The sequence below is a fragment of the Salminus brasiliensis genome, chromosome 9 (genome assembly GCF_030463535.1).
Source record: "Salminus brasiliensis chromosome 9, fSalBra1.hap2, whole genome shotgun sequence".
NCBI classification, from domain to species: Eukaryota; Metazoa; Chordata; class Actinopteri; order Characiformes; family Bryconidae; genus Salminus; species Salminus brasiliensis.
In genome coordinates this window covers 5,973,064-5,994,705 of record NC_132886.1, presented here as the reverse complement: position 1 = coordinate 5,994,705, position 21,642 = coordinate 5,973,064, and the positions used below count along the sequence as shown (strand labels likewise).

Genomic DNA, 21,642 nt, shown 5'->3' with positions numbered 1-21,642 from the left:
CTGTATTTGTACTCCATGAATCCATAAGGGTTGTTGAAGTGCGCTAAGCGGTTCCACTCTCTCAGCTTCAGCTGGTTCTGGTACAGGTACATCTTAGTGTTTGGGATGAAGGACTTCTGAAAGTCTGGGTCTTTACTCTTACGCAGAGAATCAGCACAAACACAAACACAGCAGCTGTAGCTTCTCAGAAAAAGCTACACCTGCTTGCTACTACGGTCACTCAATGGTCATTTGAGGGGAAACCCATTGATTACTGGAAACTATCACAAGACCATTACTGAACAGATACTATTTGATACTACTATTGGTGGCCAAAAAGGGTTCTAATATTGTAAAAGTAAAATAATTATGATATTAAGAGATAAATGTAATCTAACTAAACTCACACAACTGAAGAAATGTCTTTAATCTTCATTTATATATACACACACACAGACACACACACACACACACACACACACACACACACACACACACACACACACACACACACACACACATTTATTACTACTTCCAATGTGTAGAATCAGAAGCAGGAGCAGAAGATCAGCTGCAGATGATCAGAACATGGTTGGAGAGGATTATTCTGGAGGAGTCTGGAGTCTTATTTAAACCTCAGACGTTTAGTCTGGTCTGCTCCTGATTGATGGTTGAAGTGAGTGAGGGGTGAAGAAGATCACCATGGCCAGATCCAGAGAGCTCTCTGAGGCCTTCAGAAAAAAGTGAAACAACTGACCAACATGACCAGGTCAGGCCGTCCTAGCAAGCTCAACCACGTCGTAGCAGAGCAGAACCACAAGATGAGTGAAGAGGAAATGACTCGCCAATGTTCGCCAAAACTTGATCTATCCACCCTGCTGCTAAAAAAAAAAGCATAGAGTATGTTTTCATTTGAGACAGATAGACAGACAGACAGACAGACAGATAGACAGATAGATAAACACAGATAGATAAATGGATAGAAAGATAGACAGATAGACACAGACAAATAAATAGATACAGATAGACAGACAGTCAGACAGACAAATAAATGGATACAGACAGACAGACAGATAGACAGACAAATAGATAGATACAGACAGACATACATAGACAGATAGATAGAAACAGAGTCAGTCAGACAGTCAGACAGACAGACAGTCAGACAGACAAATAAATAGATACAGACAGTCAGACAGATAGACAGACAGTCAGACAGATAGATAAAAACAGAGAGTCAGTCAGTCAGACAGTCAGACAGACAGACAGACAGACAGATAGATAGATAGATAGACAGATAGATAGACAGATGGATAAACATATAGAAAGATAAATGGATAGAAAGATAGACACAGTCAGACAGACTAATAGATAGATAGACAGACAAATAAATAAATAGATACAGACAGACAGTCATTTACATTTACGGCATTTAGCTGACGCTCTTATCCAGAGAGACTTACATGGTTACTGGTATTACAGAGGAGGGCCAATGTAGTGTTAGGAGTCTTGCCCAAGGACTCTTATTGGTGTAGCGCAGCATGGCCACCCAGAGCAGGAATCGAACCCCAGTCTCCCAAATGGTGTGGTAGCTCACTGGCAGGTAGTGGTGTTATCTGTTGCACCACACCAACCACTAGTCAGACAGATAGACAGACAGATAGTCAGACAGATAGACAGACAGATAGATAGATACAGACAGACAGACAGATAGATAGATAGAAACAGACAGACAGATAGATAGACAGACAGACACATAGACAGACAGATAGATAGATAGAAACAGACAGACAGATGGATAGACAGACAGACAGACAGATAGACAGATAGATAGAAACAGACAGACAGATAGATAGACAGACAGACAGCGTAGATATATTCACAAGCAGCGCTGCTGTTTAAACGATGCAAGCAGAAAGAGTGAAAATAGACAGTTGGTGGGGTGTAAGATAGCAATTAGCATCGCGACCCGACTTCGCATGGTGTAAGATAGGGCCCTAACTGTCTGAGGTGTAAATAAGACAGGATCCTCCATTCATTTACATCACATATCACTCAGGCAGGGAGCACAACTTCAACAAATACGACGACACCACCTGCAGCAATCTGAACGTGCCCTATGACTACATACTACGTGGTTCCATGATGCACTCTAGCAAGACCGCCTTCCGTAATGGGACCGAACCCACCATCGTCACCAAGATTCCTGCTGAAGCTCAACAGGCTCTACAACTTTCTGTGCTGACCTCACTAACACTCTTGTTGCTAAATGCAATCAAATCCTCACAGCAATGCTCCTTCAAAGTCTAGTAGAAATCCTTCTTTCCTGGACAGTAGAGACAGTTACTCCAACAAAAGTACAATCAAAATCAACTCTTTCTTTTAATTAATTTTGATTTCTGAAGAAACACTGAATGAGCAGGTGTCCCAATACTTTTGAATACATTTGAACTATACTGAGAGATTAAGGTAATTTAACTAATTTTAACTAAAAATGTAACTAAACACATAAAACTAAAGAAATGTCTTTAATCGTGTGACTGTAAATGTTCCTACTCCTCCAAGCAGAAGTCTTTCAGCTGTATGCTCTTTAAGCTTGAGGTTTTGTACAGATGCTCTTAAAAGTTCCTCAAGCCCCTCTGCTACAATAAAGAAAGCACCGTGGATTCCATGATGGACACATTAGCACCATCATACAGCATTTAGTTCATTTAAATATTAAATACTACAGAAAAATATGAAAACTGTCCTACACCTTATACCCGACCCATTCCCCTTACTGCAATTCTAATCACCCACTGCATTACAACCTCTTCATCGAGATAATCAGCTAGACCAGGGCTGCTCAATCCTGGTCCTGGAGATCTACCACCCTGCAGAGTTTAGCTCCAACCTGAATCTAGCACTAACACCTGATCCAGGCAATGAAGACCACCAGGAGCAACTGAACATTAGAGTCAGCTGTGTTGGATCTGAACTCTTCAGGGTGGTAGACCTCCAGGACCAGGATTGAGCAGCCCTGAGCCAGACACTTCCCTCTGTAACGAGGGAAAATAACGAGATTTAAATAATAATAATAATAAAAATACACACCTAATACCCATCCCCTTCACCCATATACTAACCACCCACTGCATTGCAAGCTCTTCACAGGGGTCTGCAGGGTAGGCACCTCCCTCAGTCAGTGTTGGCTGAATTAAGCTCAACAGTAGAGTCTGGCTCCCAGTCCAACTGTTAGTTGAGGCGTCTTGTCAATCATATTTCCCCTCCTAGCTTAGAAAATCCTGTCAGGTGACCTTGGACAAGACAAGATAACCCTATTTACCAATTGTCCTGGACACAGATGGAACTTGCCTTTAACCAGTCCGTGCAGTGAACACACAAACATATCCACACACAGTGACATATGAGCATACATGCCCGGAGTGGTGGGCAGGTGAGCAGAGAGGGTGAAGTGCCTTGCTGGGTCTCGAACCCACAACCTTCTAACTGTTGATCCACTACTGCCAGGGGAAACATACTGATTGACAATATGCCTAAACCATAACATCCATGCTAATTTTAATTCAAATTAACAGAGAAAGGGCTCTTAAGCGTTGAATTCTAACCCGGATCCCCGATGTGTCCCAAAAATGCATCAGAACAAGAAGCTGTAGAATGATAAATTTAAGATTTATTATAACAAAAACAGGAACTTTCTGTGTGGTTTGCTTACAACTCCTAACAGATCAACTTTGTTTGCATTTCTGGACTTGACAGTCATGCTGGTGACAAAGGGAGTATGATGTGTGTGTGTGTGTGTGTGTGTATCTGTGTTTGTATCTGTGTGTGTATTTCTGTGTGTGTCTGTGGCTAACCGGACAGTGACGACAAGACTGAGCATAATGTGCAGTTCGTTTTGATGTCCTCCGTTTGTGTGTGTGTTAATGCTCGGAATACAGATGTGTACTTGCATGTATGAGGAAGGAATAAGCTTGTCATAGACACACAGTTCCTTTAAAAAGCATCCGTATACAATATTTCTTATTTACAATCATTGGAAAACAAACAAACAAAAAAAACCCAACAAAAAATAAAATAAATCAAATAAAAATGAAAACGAAAAAACGAAAATCACCATTTCTCGCAGAGAAGATTAGTAAAAAAAAGTGACTAGGTCACCATAAAAGAGTAAGCAACTCCTAGGAGTTAGTCTTTCCAATTACTACTAAATTTCTACTTTTACAGGCCCGAAGCCTTGATTTAGTGAAGAAATACAGTCTTACATAAGTGCCCTATCTACAACAGATAAGCGTGGTATTACTGGTGTGTACTACACATCACCGTCCATCTCAAACCAAACGATTCAGAGCATTGCTTTTCTTTTTCTTTTTTCTTTAATCATCTCTTAGAAGTCTCTTGCAGCGTTTCCTCACATAAAAAAGAGATATGGTAAATTTAAAATAATAATAATAATAATAACAACAAGAAAAAAAAAGAAAATCATAAAATCCAGAATTTCGTCGTGTGGTAATGCGCTGTTAACATCGCAAGACTAGTGTTGAGCTCTATAGACACTGCTTTTTTCTGTATGTAAATAAATGCTAAACAGTCAGTAGATCAGTAGTGAACTGCTTCAGCTCTTAAAGGGGTGTGGCACAGAGTAGTGTGCAGGGCAGGGATTGGAGGAGTCTCTTAAAGGGATTGGCTGATGTGCGTTCCTGTTGGTCGGCTTGCAGGAACCGGGGTCTTGGGACCCAGTCACGCCTTTCACATGGGCTCAATGATGCTCGATGGACGCCGCTGCAGGTTCTGGGTGCGTACCGCAGGCCGTGTGAGTTAAGGACGTCTCCGCTGGAGCAGCCTGTGACAGCGTCATTCCGAGACACTCCCCCATGACGGGCTTGTGTACGGAGTCTAAAGTGGCATCTTCCATAATAAACAAAAAAAATTAACACACTAACGCATCATTTCCTAAAGCATGAGCGCTTATTTGACTCCACAGAGGACCGACACTCCTACGGGATACAATCCATACACTGGTTCTCTGTTAAAGGGGAACACAAAGTCAATAAGAGTGGTCTGATGCGCCCTCACGGACAGTCACTGTACGGCACGGCTCATAATACACTTCCTGATGCCTGACATTTTGAATTATGCTAGTTTTTAAGGTAAGATTGTGGCCTGAAATACATGGTCACAGTCACAAAAAACCTTGTATGTCCACATTTTTGCTGTTTTTGACTTTTGGCAGTTGCGCTTTACATCAGAATCCCATGATGAATGGGCTAATAGAAATGCTCCAAAGTGACTAGGGATAAAATCTTTCTACATAGACTATTATTGATAGTTAAGAAGGTTTTTTTTAAGAAGGCCTTCTCATGTAAAGTGGCTGTTTTGGAGATACAAGATTTTGAAGTGACCGTGCATATGATTTATTATTTTTTTTAATATTAATTAACCCAATTTTCACTCCAGTTTTCATCATTTCCAATTTCTTCTACAGGTTATACCAATGCCGCCAGTTCTGCTACATCAGCTACCAGACCCCCACTGGCTATGTGATCCTACCCACCCAACTGTGCTCTCTGGGGCAGCCACTGATGGCTGTGGCATCACTGGGAATGAACCGGCAATCTATTAAGATAGTGTAACAGGTAGTACAGCAAAATAGCCACCCCATGCCCATCACCACCACTGTACAGACGCCTGTAAAGAGCCTGTAAAGAGTCTGTAAAGAGCCTGTAAAGTCTATCTACCACTCTTAATGACTTTGTTTCTTTCTCAATGTGACTGAATTATGCAGAACTTTTGATAGGCTGGTGGACTTCCCCTTCAAGGAGAACACTTCATAAGGTGGCGCTGTCCAGCTCTGAACCCAACACTGTGGGCACTGAGGAGCAGGCTGGCCTTTTCACAGCAAAGGATCCAAACGCCAGTCCTAAGGCACACCTGCACTGTCCTCTACACCTGAAGAATTAGCTTACCGGCCACCGTTCCCACCCTCCACACACTCAGGTTGGCCACAACTAGGAAAACAGTGCAGAGCTGCTCCAGGAATGGACCTGGGTAACACTGCTCAACCCCCGAGAAACACCTGGTCCAGCTCATTAAGCAATTATCAAGCCCTTCATGAGCTGAATCAGGCGTGCTGGCCAGTGTTAGCCCGTCCTTGTGGGTCATCTGTAGGTCCCTAAGCACATGGTTACTGATCGCTGCTCTAAGTGCTCAGGTGTCATGAGTCCTGGTCCTGCAGACTTAAAAATAAAAGTTCCTAAATGGTTCTTGGCTTGGTGTGCGGTACTAGGAGCAAATCCTTACAGTATATGGAGATTCTTTAATCTTTATAAACGTTCTATTAAATCTCTTAACAAAAATAGTTCTCCATCCTTTAAAAGGTTCTCACAAAGAACCTCTGTAGGCTCCTTTATTTTTAAACATGGAAAGCTGGAGCAAGCACAGTTTGGGGAGTTCCTGCTCAGCCCTGGTTTTATTATCTGGGCCCAGATTCCCAGAAACATCACCACCAGCTTTGAGCGAAGATGCTTTTGGGAAGCCCAGCCCTGATGAGTTATAACAGGGGTAAGTCAGGAGAGATCTGTGCTGGACTCTGTGCTGCCCTGTAGGACCAGAAGTGATGACCCCGGCTCTGTGGTGCGAGTGTGTGTTTTATTAGAGTGGTGTGTCATAATAGTCCGCAGGCTGATCGCTCTTGGTGGGCCTTTGCTGCTCCTGCTGATGCTGCTTCATGATTTCCTTCACCTCCTCCTCCAGCTCAGGCGGGATAATGAACTGGTCATCTGGGTCAGGTTGTGCCGGTGCCGTAAAGTATCCACCAGGTTTTTTGGAGGGCGCCTCAGCCGCCACTTCGATTAGGTTGTGGCTCCTTTCCTGCGGCGCCACCGAGCCGTTGCCCCTCCTCTTCCCTGCCAGGGTTTTGCTCAGGACCTCTGTGGCTGGTCCAGCTGTGGGAGTCCCCGCTTTCTCATTTTGCTTCACAGCACTTGAACCTTCAGCACTGATAGTTGTTGCCACTTCAGGTCCTGGGTCGCCGGGACCAGCCTCTTCAGGTGCCTCAGGGGTGCAAGGTGGAGGAGGTGGCGGAGGCGGAGGTGACAGGAGGTGCAGGCAGTGGATGTCAGCCTCGACCTCCACTCGGCTGCCGTTGGAGAAGACTCCAGCGATGGGTTCCTCGTCCTCGCTGTCCAGGCCGTTGTCCGAAAGAGCGCTGGAGAAGGTGGCGCTGGACAGCTGCCGCTGGAAGGAGCTAGCCGCTGCCATGATGGAGGTCGCCACCGTAGAGGAGGTGGCCGGCGTCGTGCTGGAGGAGGCCGGGTGGAGCGAGCAGCACGGGAGAAGGCGGGTGTTCAGGTTCGGTTGCAGGGGTTGGTGGGCTTGCTGGTGGAGGTGGAGGTGAGCTTCCTGGAGCAGCATCTGGGGCTCATCCGAGGAAGCGGTGGAACCCACTTCCGAACTCATCTCGGAGGCGCTGACCTCAGAGCTGATTTCACTGCAGGAGGATGGCGGCACACCTGCGGAGGAGGATGGTGGGTAGAGGCCCGGTCCAGGACTGGGGGGCGGCTGGGGAGCAGCGGAGGAACAGCAGCAGCAACAGCAGTCTTCCGCCACACTCAGCTGCACCACCACGGCACTCAGGCTGTCCGTGCAGCCGTACGCCTGCGCCAGAGTGCACAGCTTCTTGGCGGCGGCCAGAGCGTCTGGGACCTTCCGTACAGCCTCCACCGCTTCGTCCGGGTCCAGCGCCTCAAACAGGCCGCGGCTGCCCAGGATGAAGAACTCGTCTCGGGGTGTGAGCGGGAGCGTGTGGACGTACGGCCGAGGGAGCACAGCTGGGTAGAGGAAGGAGTAGCCCATGATGCGAGTGGAGTCCGTCACTCCGTTCACTTTGTTGTCCTGTGAAAGGAAAGAAACGATTGTCAGGTGCTAACAGCAGGGGCGCAGTCAGGGTTCTGGGCCCTATGAAAAAATACGAACACTAGGCTCCACAACTCTGATAATTCTGCCAACATAATCACCTGTCAGTCACAAGCCCCATACGGTGCCCCCGGCTAACAGTAATTTAGCATAGTAATCATAACTGTAGCTAAAGCGCTAGCTGTATTTCACTTCATTGATGTTAACTGTAGCTAAAGCGCTAGCTGCTGGTTATAACATTAACTACACTGAAAACTGCTGTTCATGACTGTAATAATAACTTTACCTAAAGTGTTATGCTGTGGTATACATCAGTAACTGTAACCATGGCTACAGTGCTAACTGTAGTTTACTCAGTAATAGTACTGTACATAAAGGGTTACCTGTAGTTTCCTTAGTGATAATATCTATAGCTACAGCACTAACTGTAGTTTCATTAGTGATAATATCTATAGCTACAGCACTAACTGTAGTTTCATTAGTGATAATATCTATAGCTAAATTGCTAACTGTAGTTTCCTTAGTGATAATATCTATAGCTACAGTGCTAACTATAGTTTCCTTACTGATCATATCTATAGCTACAGCGCTAATTGTAGTTTACTCAGTAACAGTACTTTACCTAAATTGTTACCTGTAGTTTCCTTAGTGATAATATCTATAGCTACAGTGCTAACTATAGTTTCCTTAGTGATAATATCTATAGCTACAGCGCTAACTGTAGTTTCCATAGTGATAATATCTATAACTACAGCGCCAACTGTAGTTTTCTCGGTGATGATAACATACTATAGTTACATCGGTCATTAAAAACTGTAGCTAAAGCGCTAACTGTAGTTTACCTCTGTGATGATGGCCTTGTGCTGCCGGACTCGACTGTACTCCTCTTCCAGGCCGATGTTGTGTAGCAGAGACAGCGGCAGTGCCTTGCCGTCCCGACACAGCACCGCCTGGCACTTGCCCACGTTGGCCGCCGTGAGTGTGAAGCAGCCTGCTGGGTCCGTTGGGTCGTGCCGGATGTGACAGAGCACCGCCGAGCCGCCCAACTTCTGCCCAGCTGTGCCCAATTTCCTGTGTGATGAGAAAGAGTGTGAAGGAGACTTGGTCACTATGGCATTTGGTGATGGGTGACTTTAGCCCAAATAAGCATCGTAAAACATTCACACTACATGTCCAAATGTCTGTGGACACCCCTTCTAAATGAATGCATTCAGCTACTTTAGGTTGCACCCATTGCTGGCACCTTGTAGAGAAGTACTGACAATAGAATAGGACTCTTTGGAGCAGATAATGTAATGGACAGTAGAGACAGGTACTCCAACAAAAGCAGGAGAATTTCAGAAGAAAGCATAAACGAGGTGTCCCAATACTTTTGTCAAGGTATTGTATCTGTAAGACAATTATTTTCATAATGTTTTAGTTGCACTGAATCACATCCCCCATGATATCCAATTTGTAATGGGACTGTGAGATGATGCTGTGCTGCCACCTTGTGTGTGAAAGCTGCCCTGCATACCTCTGCATGACGAGGAAGGTGTTGGTCATGTAGTCTTCCTCGCTCTTGGTCCTGTGCAGCTCCTCTGCCAGTATGTCGTTCATGGTGCACTGCAGCAGGTAAGGCACCTCCACGTTCCTGTCCCCGTCAAACACTCCGTAAAGAGCTTCTCTACTCCCACAGAAACTACTCACCGACAGCGCTGCTACACACAACCTGAACACACACACAAACACACACACACAAAGATAAATACCTTAATGAGCAGCTAATTTGCGACATACATCCCTGAACCAAGACAGAAATATTCAGACGTTTGAAGCACAGGCTGTGCGGGAGTGTTTACTAGAGCCCTGAACTGATATTTTTACCAGCATTGGTGAACAATAATGTCCAGATAAAAAAGGATCTGACAACCCCCTGTTAAACTATACTTATAAAATAAAGGTTACCAAGGGTTCTAGGAGCGATACCCTAGAAGAACCACTCCTGCGAAGAAGTAAATGCACCTTTCCTTAGATCTTTAGACTGTTCTTCACACATGCGTCCATTTATTTAAAAATAATGGATTTCCTATCACTCAGGCCCTAATATTTATCACAAGTTTGAGAGTAATAATGCTGATCAAAGATCAGTTAACGATCTTCAGCTGCTACATGATGATTAAACTGAAGAGCCTAGATCTTCTGAGAAGCTTAATGGACATGGACCTAGTTTTAGGCCACCTGAGGACAATTGTATTTGGACGTGTGGGATCGTAGGTTACAGACCAAAAGCAGTTTTACTGGGAGTTCAGCGTGTTGGTGGTTTAGTGCCGTGACAAATGGTAGTCCTGATGGTCTAAACCTACTGCAGGCTTCAGTGTTCCTCCTCATTTAAAAGACCTGATTTAACTCAGCGAGGCCTTTGTTAGCTGAGCTGTGTGGATGAAACCCCGCCTAACTCCGGCCAAGGTTCGAGCGAGCGTTTTTAGTCAAAAAATTAATGCTTAATTTATTAGCATTATTAAAAATTAAGCATTAATTTATTAGCATTATTAAAAATTAAGCATTAATTTATTAGCTTCAAACAAACAAATTAGTAAATAAAAGCCAAGGTTCATGCCATTTTGGCACTGTATATATTATTATATTACTATATATATTACAGAGACGATAACTGTAGCTAAAGTGCTGACTGTGATTTATTTTAACAGTACATAAAGCATGACCTGTTGATTACCTCCATGATAATAACAATACCTAAAGCATGACCTGTACTTTACCTCAGTTATAACAGTGCCTAAAGCATGACCTGTAGTTTACCTCAGTTATAACAGCGCCTAAAGCATGACCTGTAGTTTACCTCAGTTATAACAGCACCTAAAGCATGACCTGTAGTTTACCTCAGTTATAACAGCACCTAAAGCATGACCTGTAGTTTACCTCAGTTATAACAGCGCCTAAAGCATGACCTGTAGTTTACCTCAGTTATAACAGCACCTAAAGCATGACCTGTAGTTTACCTCAGTTATAACAGCACCTAAAGCATGACCTGTAGTTTACCTCAGTTATAACAGCGCCTAAAGCATGACCTATAGTTTACCTCAGTTATAATAACAGTACCTAAAGCATGACCTGTAGTTTACCTCAGTTATAACAGCGCCTAAAGCATGACCTGTAGTTTACCTCAGTTATAACAGCGCCTAAAGCATGACCTGTAGTTTACCTCAGTTATAACAGCGCCTAAAGCATGACCTGTAGTTTACCTCAGTTATAACAGTGCCTAAAGCATGACCTGTAGTTTACCTCAGTTATAACAGCGCCTAAAGCATGACCTGTAGTTTACCTCAGTTATAACAGCACCTAAAGCATGACCTGTAGTTTACCTCAGTTATAACAGCACCTAAAGCATGACCTGTAGTTTACCTCAGTTATAACAGTGCCTAAAGCATGACCTGTAGTTTACCTCAGTTATAATAACAGTACCTAAAGCATGACCTGTAGTTTACCTCAGTTATAATAACAGTACCTAAAGCATGACCTGTAGTTTACCTCAGTTATAATAACAGTACCTAAAGCATGACCTGTAGTTTACCTCAGTTATAACAGCACCTAAAGCATGACCTGTAGTTTACCTCAGTAGTAAGAACAGTACATAAAGCATGACCTGTACTTTACCTCAGTTATAACAGCACCTAAAGCATGACCTGTAGTTTACCTCAGTTATAACAGGTACCTAAAGCATGACCTGTAGTTTACCTCAGTTATAACAGTGCCTAAAGCATGACCTGTAGTTTACCTCAGTTATAACAGTGCCTAAAGCATGACCTGTAGTTTACCTCAGTTATAATAACAGTACCTAAAGCATGACCTGTAGTTTACCTCAGTTATAATAACAGTACCTAAAGCATGACCTGTAGTTTACCTCAGTTATAATAACAGTACCTAAAGCATGACCTGTAGTTTACCTCAGTTATAACAGCACCTAAAGCATGACCTGTAGTTTACCTCAGTTATAACAGGTACCTAAAGCATGACCTGTAGTTTACCTCAGTTATAACAGTGCCTAAAGCATGACCTGTAGTTTACCTCAGTTATAACAGTGCCTAAAGCATGACCTGTAGTTTACCTCAGTTATAACAGGTACCTAAAGCATGACCTGTAGTTTACCTCAGTTATAACAGGTACCTAAAGCATGACCTGTAGTTTACCTCAGTTATAACAGCACCTAAAGCATGACCTGTAGTTTACCTCAGTTATAACAGTGCCTAAAGCATGACCTGTAGTTTACCTCAGTTATAACAGCGCCTAAAGCATGACCTGTAGTTTACCTCAGTTATAACAGCGCCTAAAGCATGACCTGTAGTTTACCTCAGTTATAACAGCACCTAAAGCATGACCTGTAGTTTACCTCAGTTATAATAACAGTACCTAAAGCATGACCTGTAGTTTACCTCAGTAGTAATAACAATCTCTAAGGCATGACCTGTAGTTTACCTGTGATAATAACAATACCTAAAGCATGACCTGTAGTTTACCTCAGTCAGAACACTGTAATGTAGGATATCTGACTTGTAGGGGCGTTCCAGTTAAAATATCCCACTTAAAAATCCCGACATCCCAGTTCAAATGGAACGCAGCAAAAACACACGACAGGACAAATATTTTAGTCAGGCCGAATATTTTTGCACAGCCCTGTTTACTGTGAACTATATGCAGCACAGTGTGTTCAAGCGCAGCGCTGTGTTTATGTGTCACTGACTTGTTCTTCACTCCCGACGCCTCCGTGTATCCATGACTCCACACTGCCGGCCCCCCTGCTGCCTCGCTGGCGGAGAATGACGTTGGCGGCGGGTCGATCCGGAAACAGCGGATGTTACTGTGGGAGAATAAATGTGACGGTTATACCAGTGGTCCCCAACCCTGATCCAACACACCTGATCCAGCTAATCAGCTAAGTGACTGATGCAAAGAAAGACTCACTTGAGCTGTTCCAGGGTTTTGTGGTCCAGGTTGAGTCGTGGGTTGCCTGTGAGGTCGAGCTCCTGCAGTTTGGGAGGCAGATTCTCAGGCAGCGTGATCTCCATCAGCTCATTACAGCTCAGATCCACACACTGCAGAGAGGAGGAGAGGGGGTTACAGCTTGTACATGCCTGGTGTAATCGTACATCGCACTCGAGAGAGAAGCTTAGAGAAGTGGGCTTGGGACCGGAAGGTTGCCGGTTCAATGCTGTGGACCCACACTTTCACGGCTGAGGTGCCTTTAAGCAAGACCCGCAACCCTCAACTGCTCCCTAGGCACTGAGGTGGCTGCCACAGTGTTTAAAGGCCCAATTATTTGAGTTTAAGATATATTCAAATAGTAAGTCGATGTCATGCAAAATATATGTATGTGTATCATTTTGCACTTTTTGACCTAATTTTATGATGAATGGACCAATAGAAATGCTCCAATACGGCTAGTAGCTTTACAGTGACCTCCACTGAAAGCCTCTCCTGTGAAGTTGTACAGTAGGTTTCTATGAGGCTCGTCAAGCTTTTCTATGTATTTTGTAGAAATTGAAGTTATAAAAATGTATTAATGCACAAATTGGTGATTATTATTTGATATTTTACAGTTTGGACATGTCAAAAATACGTCACAACCTGGACGGTTCGAGCGAGGGTGTTCATGCGGTGCTTCCTGGTGGGAACCTAGTTTTTCCCACAAAACCAAAACCACTTGATTGCAGTTTAAGCCTTGGAGTGTGTGTGTGCATTCATATGTGTGTGTGTGTGTGTTAGCCAACCATTATTACCACGCCCTAACTGAGAATGCAGATTTTGTGTGTGTGTGTGTGTGTGTGTGTGTGTGTGTGTAGGCCAACCTTCATGTCCATGAGCTGCATGACCTCTGGGAACACCTCAATGGCGTTGGAGTGAGCGATGAGGGTGTGCATGCGTCTGCAGTTTAGGATGGTGGTGGGCACCGCTTTCAACCTGTTTCCACTCAGGTCCACTTCCTCCAGCTCCTCCAGCTTCGCCATTTTACTGTAGAACAAGAGCAGAGACACATGTGATTAGAGTGAGTCAGCATTAATTATGAATTAATATTAATTTTTATAACAATAATAATTAATAATACAGATTACTGCACTTTAAATCAGCAAATCATTGTTGACATATTGATGAAACGTTCTCTGTGTGTGTGTGCGTGTGCGTGTGTGTACGCATATATGTGTATTACCTAGCTGGAAACGTCTGTAGGTGGTTGTATGCGAGATGGAGTATCCTTAGGTGTGTGTGTCCAGTCAGTAGAGGTACACACTTGTCGGTGAGGTGGTTATTGGTCAGGTAGAGCTCCTGTAGAATACTGTTGCTCTCCTCTGATAGGCTGGAGGGAGGCAGGCTCTCCAGCTTATTGGCTGAGGCATTTAGGCACCTTAAACTATAACAAATACGAACAACAAGCGTTAAAAAATATACTAGCATGCAAATCTATTACTAATGTTTTACCACAAAACATTTCTAGAATAAAAACCCATCGTCTCCGGCAAATGAAAGAAATTTTAGTATTTGCAGATTTTAATTATATATATATATATAAGCAGCTGTTCTTCATATTGTGTCCAAATTTCATCTTGCTTCTATGTCTACTATCAATACTAATATTGCTGCTACCACTACTACTACCTCTACTACAACTACCTAGACTTCTACTACTAATAATACCTCTACTTCTACTACAACTACTACTTATGATGATAATAATATTAATAATAATACCTTTACTTCTACTCCTGCTAATACTACTACAACTAGTTCTACTACTACTACTTTTACTACTACTAGTATTGTAAAATTAATAAAGTAATACCAGTATTACTGCTACTATTGTTAGTAATATTTTTACTACTGCCACTACTAATGGAAATACTACTCTAGTAGTACTACTACTACTCCTGCTACTTCCTTTACTGTTACTAATACCTCTACCACAGCTGCGAATGGTAGTAGTAATAGTAATACTACTAATAGTTATCTAGGTAGGTAGTTATTGCTACTAATACTACTACATCTAATACTAATAGTAATATTACTACTAGAATTACTACTACTACTATTACCTCTCCTCCTACTACTACTATTACCTCTTATATTACTACTATTATTTCTCCTACTATTACCTCTCATACTACTACTATGACCTCTTCTACTACTGCTATTACCTCTCCTACTACTACTACCACCATTATCTCTCCTACTACTACCATTACCTCTCCTACTACTACCACCATTATCTCTCCTACTACTACCACCACCACCATTATCTCTCCTACTACTACCACCATTATCTCTCCTACTACTACCACCATTATCTCTTCTACTACTACCATCATTATCTCTCCTACTACTACTATTACCTCTTCTACTACTACCATCATTATCTCTCCTACTACTACTATTACCTCTTCTACTACTACCATCATTATCTCTCCTACTACTACTATTACCTCTTCTACTACTACCATCATTATCTCTCCTACTACTACTATTACCTCTTCTACTACTACCATCATTATCTCTTCTACTACTACTACTATTACCTCTCCTACTACTACTATTACCTCTTCTACTACTACCACCATTATCTCTCCTACTACTACTATTACCTCTTCTACTACTACCATCATTATCTCTTCTACTACTACTATTACCTCTTCTACTACTACTATTACCTCTTCTACTACTACTATTACCTCTCCTACTACTATCTCTCCTACTACTGCCATTATCTCTCCTACTACTACTATTACCTCTCCTACTACTACTACCATCATTATCTCTCCTACTCTTACCTCTCCTACTACTACTATTACCTCTTCTACTACTACCATCATTATCTCTTCTACTACTACTATTACCTCTTCTACTACTACCATCATTATCTCTTCTACTACTACTATGACCTCTTCTACTACTACTATTACCTCTCCTACTACTACTATTACCTCTCCTACTACTACTATTATCTCTACTACTACTATTACCTCTCCTCCTACTACTACCACCATCATTATCTCTCCTACTACTACTTTGACCTCTTCTACCAATACTACTACTACTACTAATAATAATACTAGGCAACAATTAGAAAATAAATACGTAGTAGTGTTACATTATAGAGCATCAGTACTACAACACTACAGCAAAACAATGGAATAATCCCTACAATACTCAGTAACACTAGTGTAATACTTACTTACCTGCCTGTCTGATAAAGGTGCATATACTGTTCTACATTTCAAAAGCCTCAACTCTTTTTTGGTTGTTGTTGTAATTGTATATACACACCAGTAGCCACAGAGAGGTCAGACACTGGGCATTCACATTTTCTACATCTACAGCTCTGCTCATCATTCTGCACACCTGTATCTTATACACTCTTCCACTGATGTGAACCATGTTAGGCTGTGGAGCACTTGCATCACACTAGGACCCTTTGCATTACAAGCATCTGCAACCAAACTGCATAAACCTAACAGTGGACAGCAGCGTATTTGTGCAACAATGAGGTATAACACTGATTGTATAGCAGTGTGTGTGTGTGCGCGTATGTGTTTGGGTGGTTGTACCTGTCTGATTTGAGGAAGAGATTGCAGGGCAGCTCCACCAGCTGGTTGTGCTGGACATCCAGAACCTCCACAACAGGTCGTTCTACTTTATCAGGCAATCGCTGCAGACGGTTATGGCCCGCCAGGACTTTCCTCAGACTGCTACTGCAGAACAACCTGAGGGAGGGAGGGAGCGGGGAGTGGGGAAAGGAGAGAGATCCGATATTAAAAACACACCCTCCTGCTCCTCACACACTCTCCTGCCCCACAGGAAGAAACACAGTTATCACCAGTACGTCACACAGTGAGAGAGTGTGGCTGTTTCAGGACAGATCTGTTACAGGATCAGATCAGATCCATTCTCTCCCCTTGTTAAACACATCAGCCATCTTTAACCATGACTTATTCACCCAGCCGCACAGGACTTATAGTAGGCAAATTAAGGATGAGTGTTTATTTACAATTTTGTCCCAATTTAAACTCTTTTAACCCGATTTTTACTCTTTGTTAAACCCAATTTGTAACTCAATTTTTCTTCCCTTTTAACCCATTTTAAACCCAAGTTTGCATCCTGTTTTAACCTCTACTTCTACTACTAATAACTCTACTACCCTTACTTCTACATCTAGTATTAATTTACTAATTCTGTTGCTACTAACAATACCTCTACTACTTCTACTAATAATAATACCTCTATTTCTATTACTACTACATCTGCTACTACTGATACTTCTACCACCTCTACTACTACTACCACCTCTACTACTACTGATACTTCTACTACTACTACCTCTACTACTACTGATACTTCTACTACTACTACCTCTACTACTACTGACACTACCTCTACTACTACTGATCCTTCTACTACTACTACCTCTACTACCTCTACTACTACTGATACTTCTACTACCTCTGCTACTACTGATACTTCTACTACCTCTACTACTACTTCTACGACTACCACCTCTACTACTACTACTGATACTTCTACTACTACTACCTCTACTACTACTGACACTACCTCTACTACTACTGATACTTCTACTACTACTACCTCTACTACTACTGATACTTCTACTACCTCTGCTACTACTGATACTTCTACTACCTCTACTACTACTGATACTTCTACTACCTCTACTACTACTGATACTTCTACTACTACTACCTCTACTACTACTGATACTTCTACTACTACTACCTCTACTACTACTGATACTTCTACTACCTCTACTACTACTGATACTTCTACTACTACCACCTCTACTACTACTGATACTTCTACTACTACTACCTCTACTACTACTGATACTTCTACTACCTCTACTACTACTGATACTTCTACTACTACCACCTCTACTACTACTGATACTTCTACTACTACTACCTCTACTACTACTAATACTACTACTACCTCTACTACTACTGATACTTCTACTACTACCACCTCTACTACTACTGATACGTCTACTACTACTACCTCTACTACTACTGATACTTCTACTACCTCTACTACTACTGATACTTCTACTACTACCACCTCTACTACTACTGATACTTCTACTACTACTACCTCTACTACTACTGATACTTCTACTACCTCTACTACTACTGATACTTCTACTACCTCTACTACAACTGATACTTCTACTACTACCACCTCTACTACTACTGATACTTCTACTACTACTACCTCTACTACTACTGATACTACTACTACCTCTACTACTACTGATACTTCTACTACTACCACCTCTACTACTACTGATACTTCTACTACTACTACCTCTACTACTACTGATACTTCTACTACCTCTACTACTACTGATACTTCTACTACCTCTACTACTACTGATACTTCTACTACTACCACCTCTACTACTACTGATACTTCTACTACTACTACTACCTCTACTACTACTGATACTTCTACTACTACTACCTCTACTACTACTGATACTTCTACTACTACCACCTCTGCTACTACTGATACTTCTACTACTACTACTACCTCTACTACTACTGATACTTCTACTACTACTACCTCTACTACTACTGATACTTCTACTACTACCACCTCTGCTACTACTGATACTTCTACTACCTCTACTACTACTGATACTTCTACTACTACTACTACCTCTACTACTACTGATACTTCTACTACTACTACCTCTACTACTACTGATACTTCTACTACTACCACCTCTACTACTACTGATACTTCTACTACTACTACCTCTACTACTACTGACACTACCTCTACTACTACTGATCCTTCTACTACTACTACCTCTACTACCTCTACTACTACTGATACTTCTACTACCTCTGCTACTACTGATACTTCTACTACCTCTACTACTACTTCTACGACTACCACCTCTACTACTACTACTGATACTTCTACTACTACTACCTCTACTACTACTGACACTACCTCTACTACTACTGATACTTCTACTACTACTACCTCTACTACTACTACCTCTACTACTACTGACACTACCTCTACTACTACTACTGATACTTCTACTACTACCACCTCTACTACTACTGATACTTCTACTACCTCTGCTATTACTGATACTTCTAGTACTACCACCTCTACTACTACTACTGATACTTCTACTACTACTACCTCTACTACTACTGACACTACCTCTACTACTACTACTGATACTTCTACTACTACCACCTCTACTACTACTGATACTTCTACTACCTCTGCTACTACTGATACTTCTACTACTACCACCTCTACTACTACTAAAACGTCTACTACCTCTACTACTACTGATACTGCTACTACTACTACTACTACCACCTCTACGACTACTACTGATACTTCTACTACTACCTCTGCTACTACTACTACTACCTCTATTACTACTGTTACTTCTACTACTACTACCTCTACTACTGATACTACTACTACTCTTACTAATCTTGCTTATTATTTACCTAATTGTACCTCATTTTTAAAATCGAAATTTTCCTGATTTTTAAACCCAATGTAACCTCCCTTTTTAACCCAAGTATACCTCGTTTTAACCTAATCTCATCTATTTTCTAACCCAATTTTAACCCTTTTAACCAATTTTAACCCAATTGTATCTGATGTTTTAACCATAGTTTACCTAAACAATTAACACAATTTTCTCATTTTTAAACCCAATTTTACCTAATTATTAACCCAATTCTAACTCACTGTACTTTGTTGCCAATGTCAATCCATCCAGCACTTCTCCTCAACCTCTTTATTTTCGTATTCAATATCCCAGTTCACAGCATTATTAAACTAAATACCTCCTGCATTTGATCATTTTGCCACATGGTGGCAGTGAACAGTTTCCTACAGCATCCAGTGTTAAAGGAACTTTCTCTTTCATGCACAAATAACTAGATTTTCTTCACAGCGAATCTCGTGTGTTAATTCCATATCAGATGATGTTGGTTTATTGCAGTCTGACTCATAGACGGCTTCTTTCATTCGTTTAACCAGCCGACGCCTCACACATTCGTTCACAGCATTTGTCTCCAGGCTGGACAAACTTTGCAGAATACTGACAAAAATCTCTCACAGCCCGAGAAGACATTTCAGAGGCTTTGGTTTGGTTTTGAGGCAGGATGCCATAGTGTGGGTCGAATTCCCACTGAACTGATGCATGTGCCGATTTTTGGATGTGTCTGTACAGACGCATTTCCCCAGATCGGACATGCTGGGAGTTGCTGGGCGTCTGCTGATACCTGAGATTAGCTTTACTGATATTTAAAAAGGAGCTAAAGCGTCCTCACACACACTGAGAGCAGCAACAGCCTGCCCAGATTTACTCTTCAGAGAGAGAGAGAGAGAATGGGAAAGAGCTGGAGGGAGAGAGAGACACACACACACACACACACACACACACACACACACACACACACACACACTCTGAGAGTGGAAGTGAAGCATAAGTGGGTCGTAATGGAGAGAGTCGTCCTCAGCGAGTCTACAGCCCCGATTCATCATCCTGACATCAGAGTGTAAAACACATCTGCAGCAGAGTGTGTGTGTGTGTGTGTGTGTGTGTGTGTGTGTGTGCATGTTTGTGTGAAAGACAGTTACATGATCCTAAAGATAGAAGACAGAGGGGAAAGTGGAAGTGTGTGTGTGTGTGTGTGTCCTTCAGAGTGGGCCGATGTGTTCAGAAACTGACGGCTGTAATAAAAGGTGATTTATGAAAAGTGAATCCGTATCACAGCTGGACCGCACACATATTATGTGTGTGTGTGTGTGTGTGTGTGTGTGTGTGTACCCACCACTGGGGCAGCTCACTGATGCAGTTGTGACTGACGTCTAGCACCTCCAGCTTCTTACTGTCACTCAGCCAGTCCGGCAGCGCCTCCAAGCGATTCCTTTAAAAAAAACAAACCCTTAATATTCACACATATGAGCTTTTAAAGGGACAGTGAATCACTCTTACTCAGTGTCAGCAAACACTCCCATCAATCTTACAGGGTCTATAAAGAGTCTATATCCCGCTCATCAGGTCAGTGTATAATTATGTACTAAAATTTGTCATCATTTAATTTTACATCAATATTTACGTCAACAACCCCTCTTTACCCCTTACAATCAAACGGGCTGTTGGTGTTACTGACCCAATCCAAACCCTAACCCTAACTTTAACCCAAAACCTAATCCTAACCCTCATCCTGGCCCTAACCCTAGCTGCAATCCATAACCTACACATTAAAATCAACCCTAAACCTAATCCTAACCCTGGGCCTAACCCTAACATTAAGATCAACCCAAAACCTAATCTTAACCCTAACCTCAACCATAAACCTAATCCTAACCCCGGGCCTAACCCTAACATTAAGATCAACCCAAAACCTAATCTTAACCCTAACCTCAACCATAAACCTAATCCTAACCCCGGGCCTAACCCTAACATTAAGATCAACCCAAAACCTAATCTTAACCCTAACCTCAACCATAAACCTAATCCTAACCCCGGTCCTAATCCTAACCCTAACCTCAACCATAAACCTAATCCCAACCCTGGTCCTAATCCTAACATTAAGATCAACCCTAAACCTAATCCTAACCCTAACCTCAAACCTAACCCTGGTCCTAATCCTAACATTAAGATCAACCCTAAACCTAATTCTAACCCTGGTCCTAATCCTA

The 21,642-nt window shown here is 42.3% G+C and overlaps 1 protein-coding gene across 1 annotated transcript in view; it reads right to left on the bottom strand.

Annotated features, from left to right (window-relative positions):
- Nucleotides 1-3,632: 3,632 nt before the first annotated feature.
- Nucleotides 3,633-21,642, bottom strand: part of phlpp1 (PH domain and leucine rich repeat protein phosphatase 1) — a 95,837-nt gene continuing 77,827 nt past the window's right edge. The window contains 9 exon segments of the mRNA XM_072687248.1: nucleotides 3,633-7,872; nucleotides 8,736-8,964; nucleotides 9,410-9,604; nucleotides 12,632-12,748; nucleotides 12,853-12,983; nucleotides 13,737-13,899; nucleotides 14,096-14,296; nucleotides 16,485-16,640; nucleotides 20,769-20,864. Coding sequence (XP_072543349.1) covers nucleotides 6,631-7,872; nucleotides 8,736-8,964; nucleotides 9,410-9,604; nucleotides 12,632-12,748; nucleotides 12,853-12,983; nucleotides 13,737-13,899; nucleotides 14,096-14,296; nucleotides 16,485-16,640; nucleotides 20,769-20,864 — 2,530 coding nt within the window. The 3' untranslated portion in view covers nucleotides 3,633-6,630.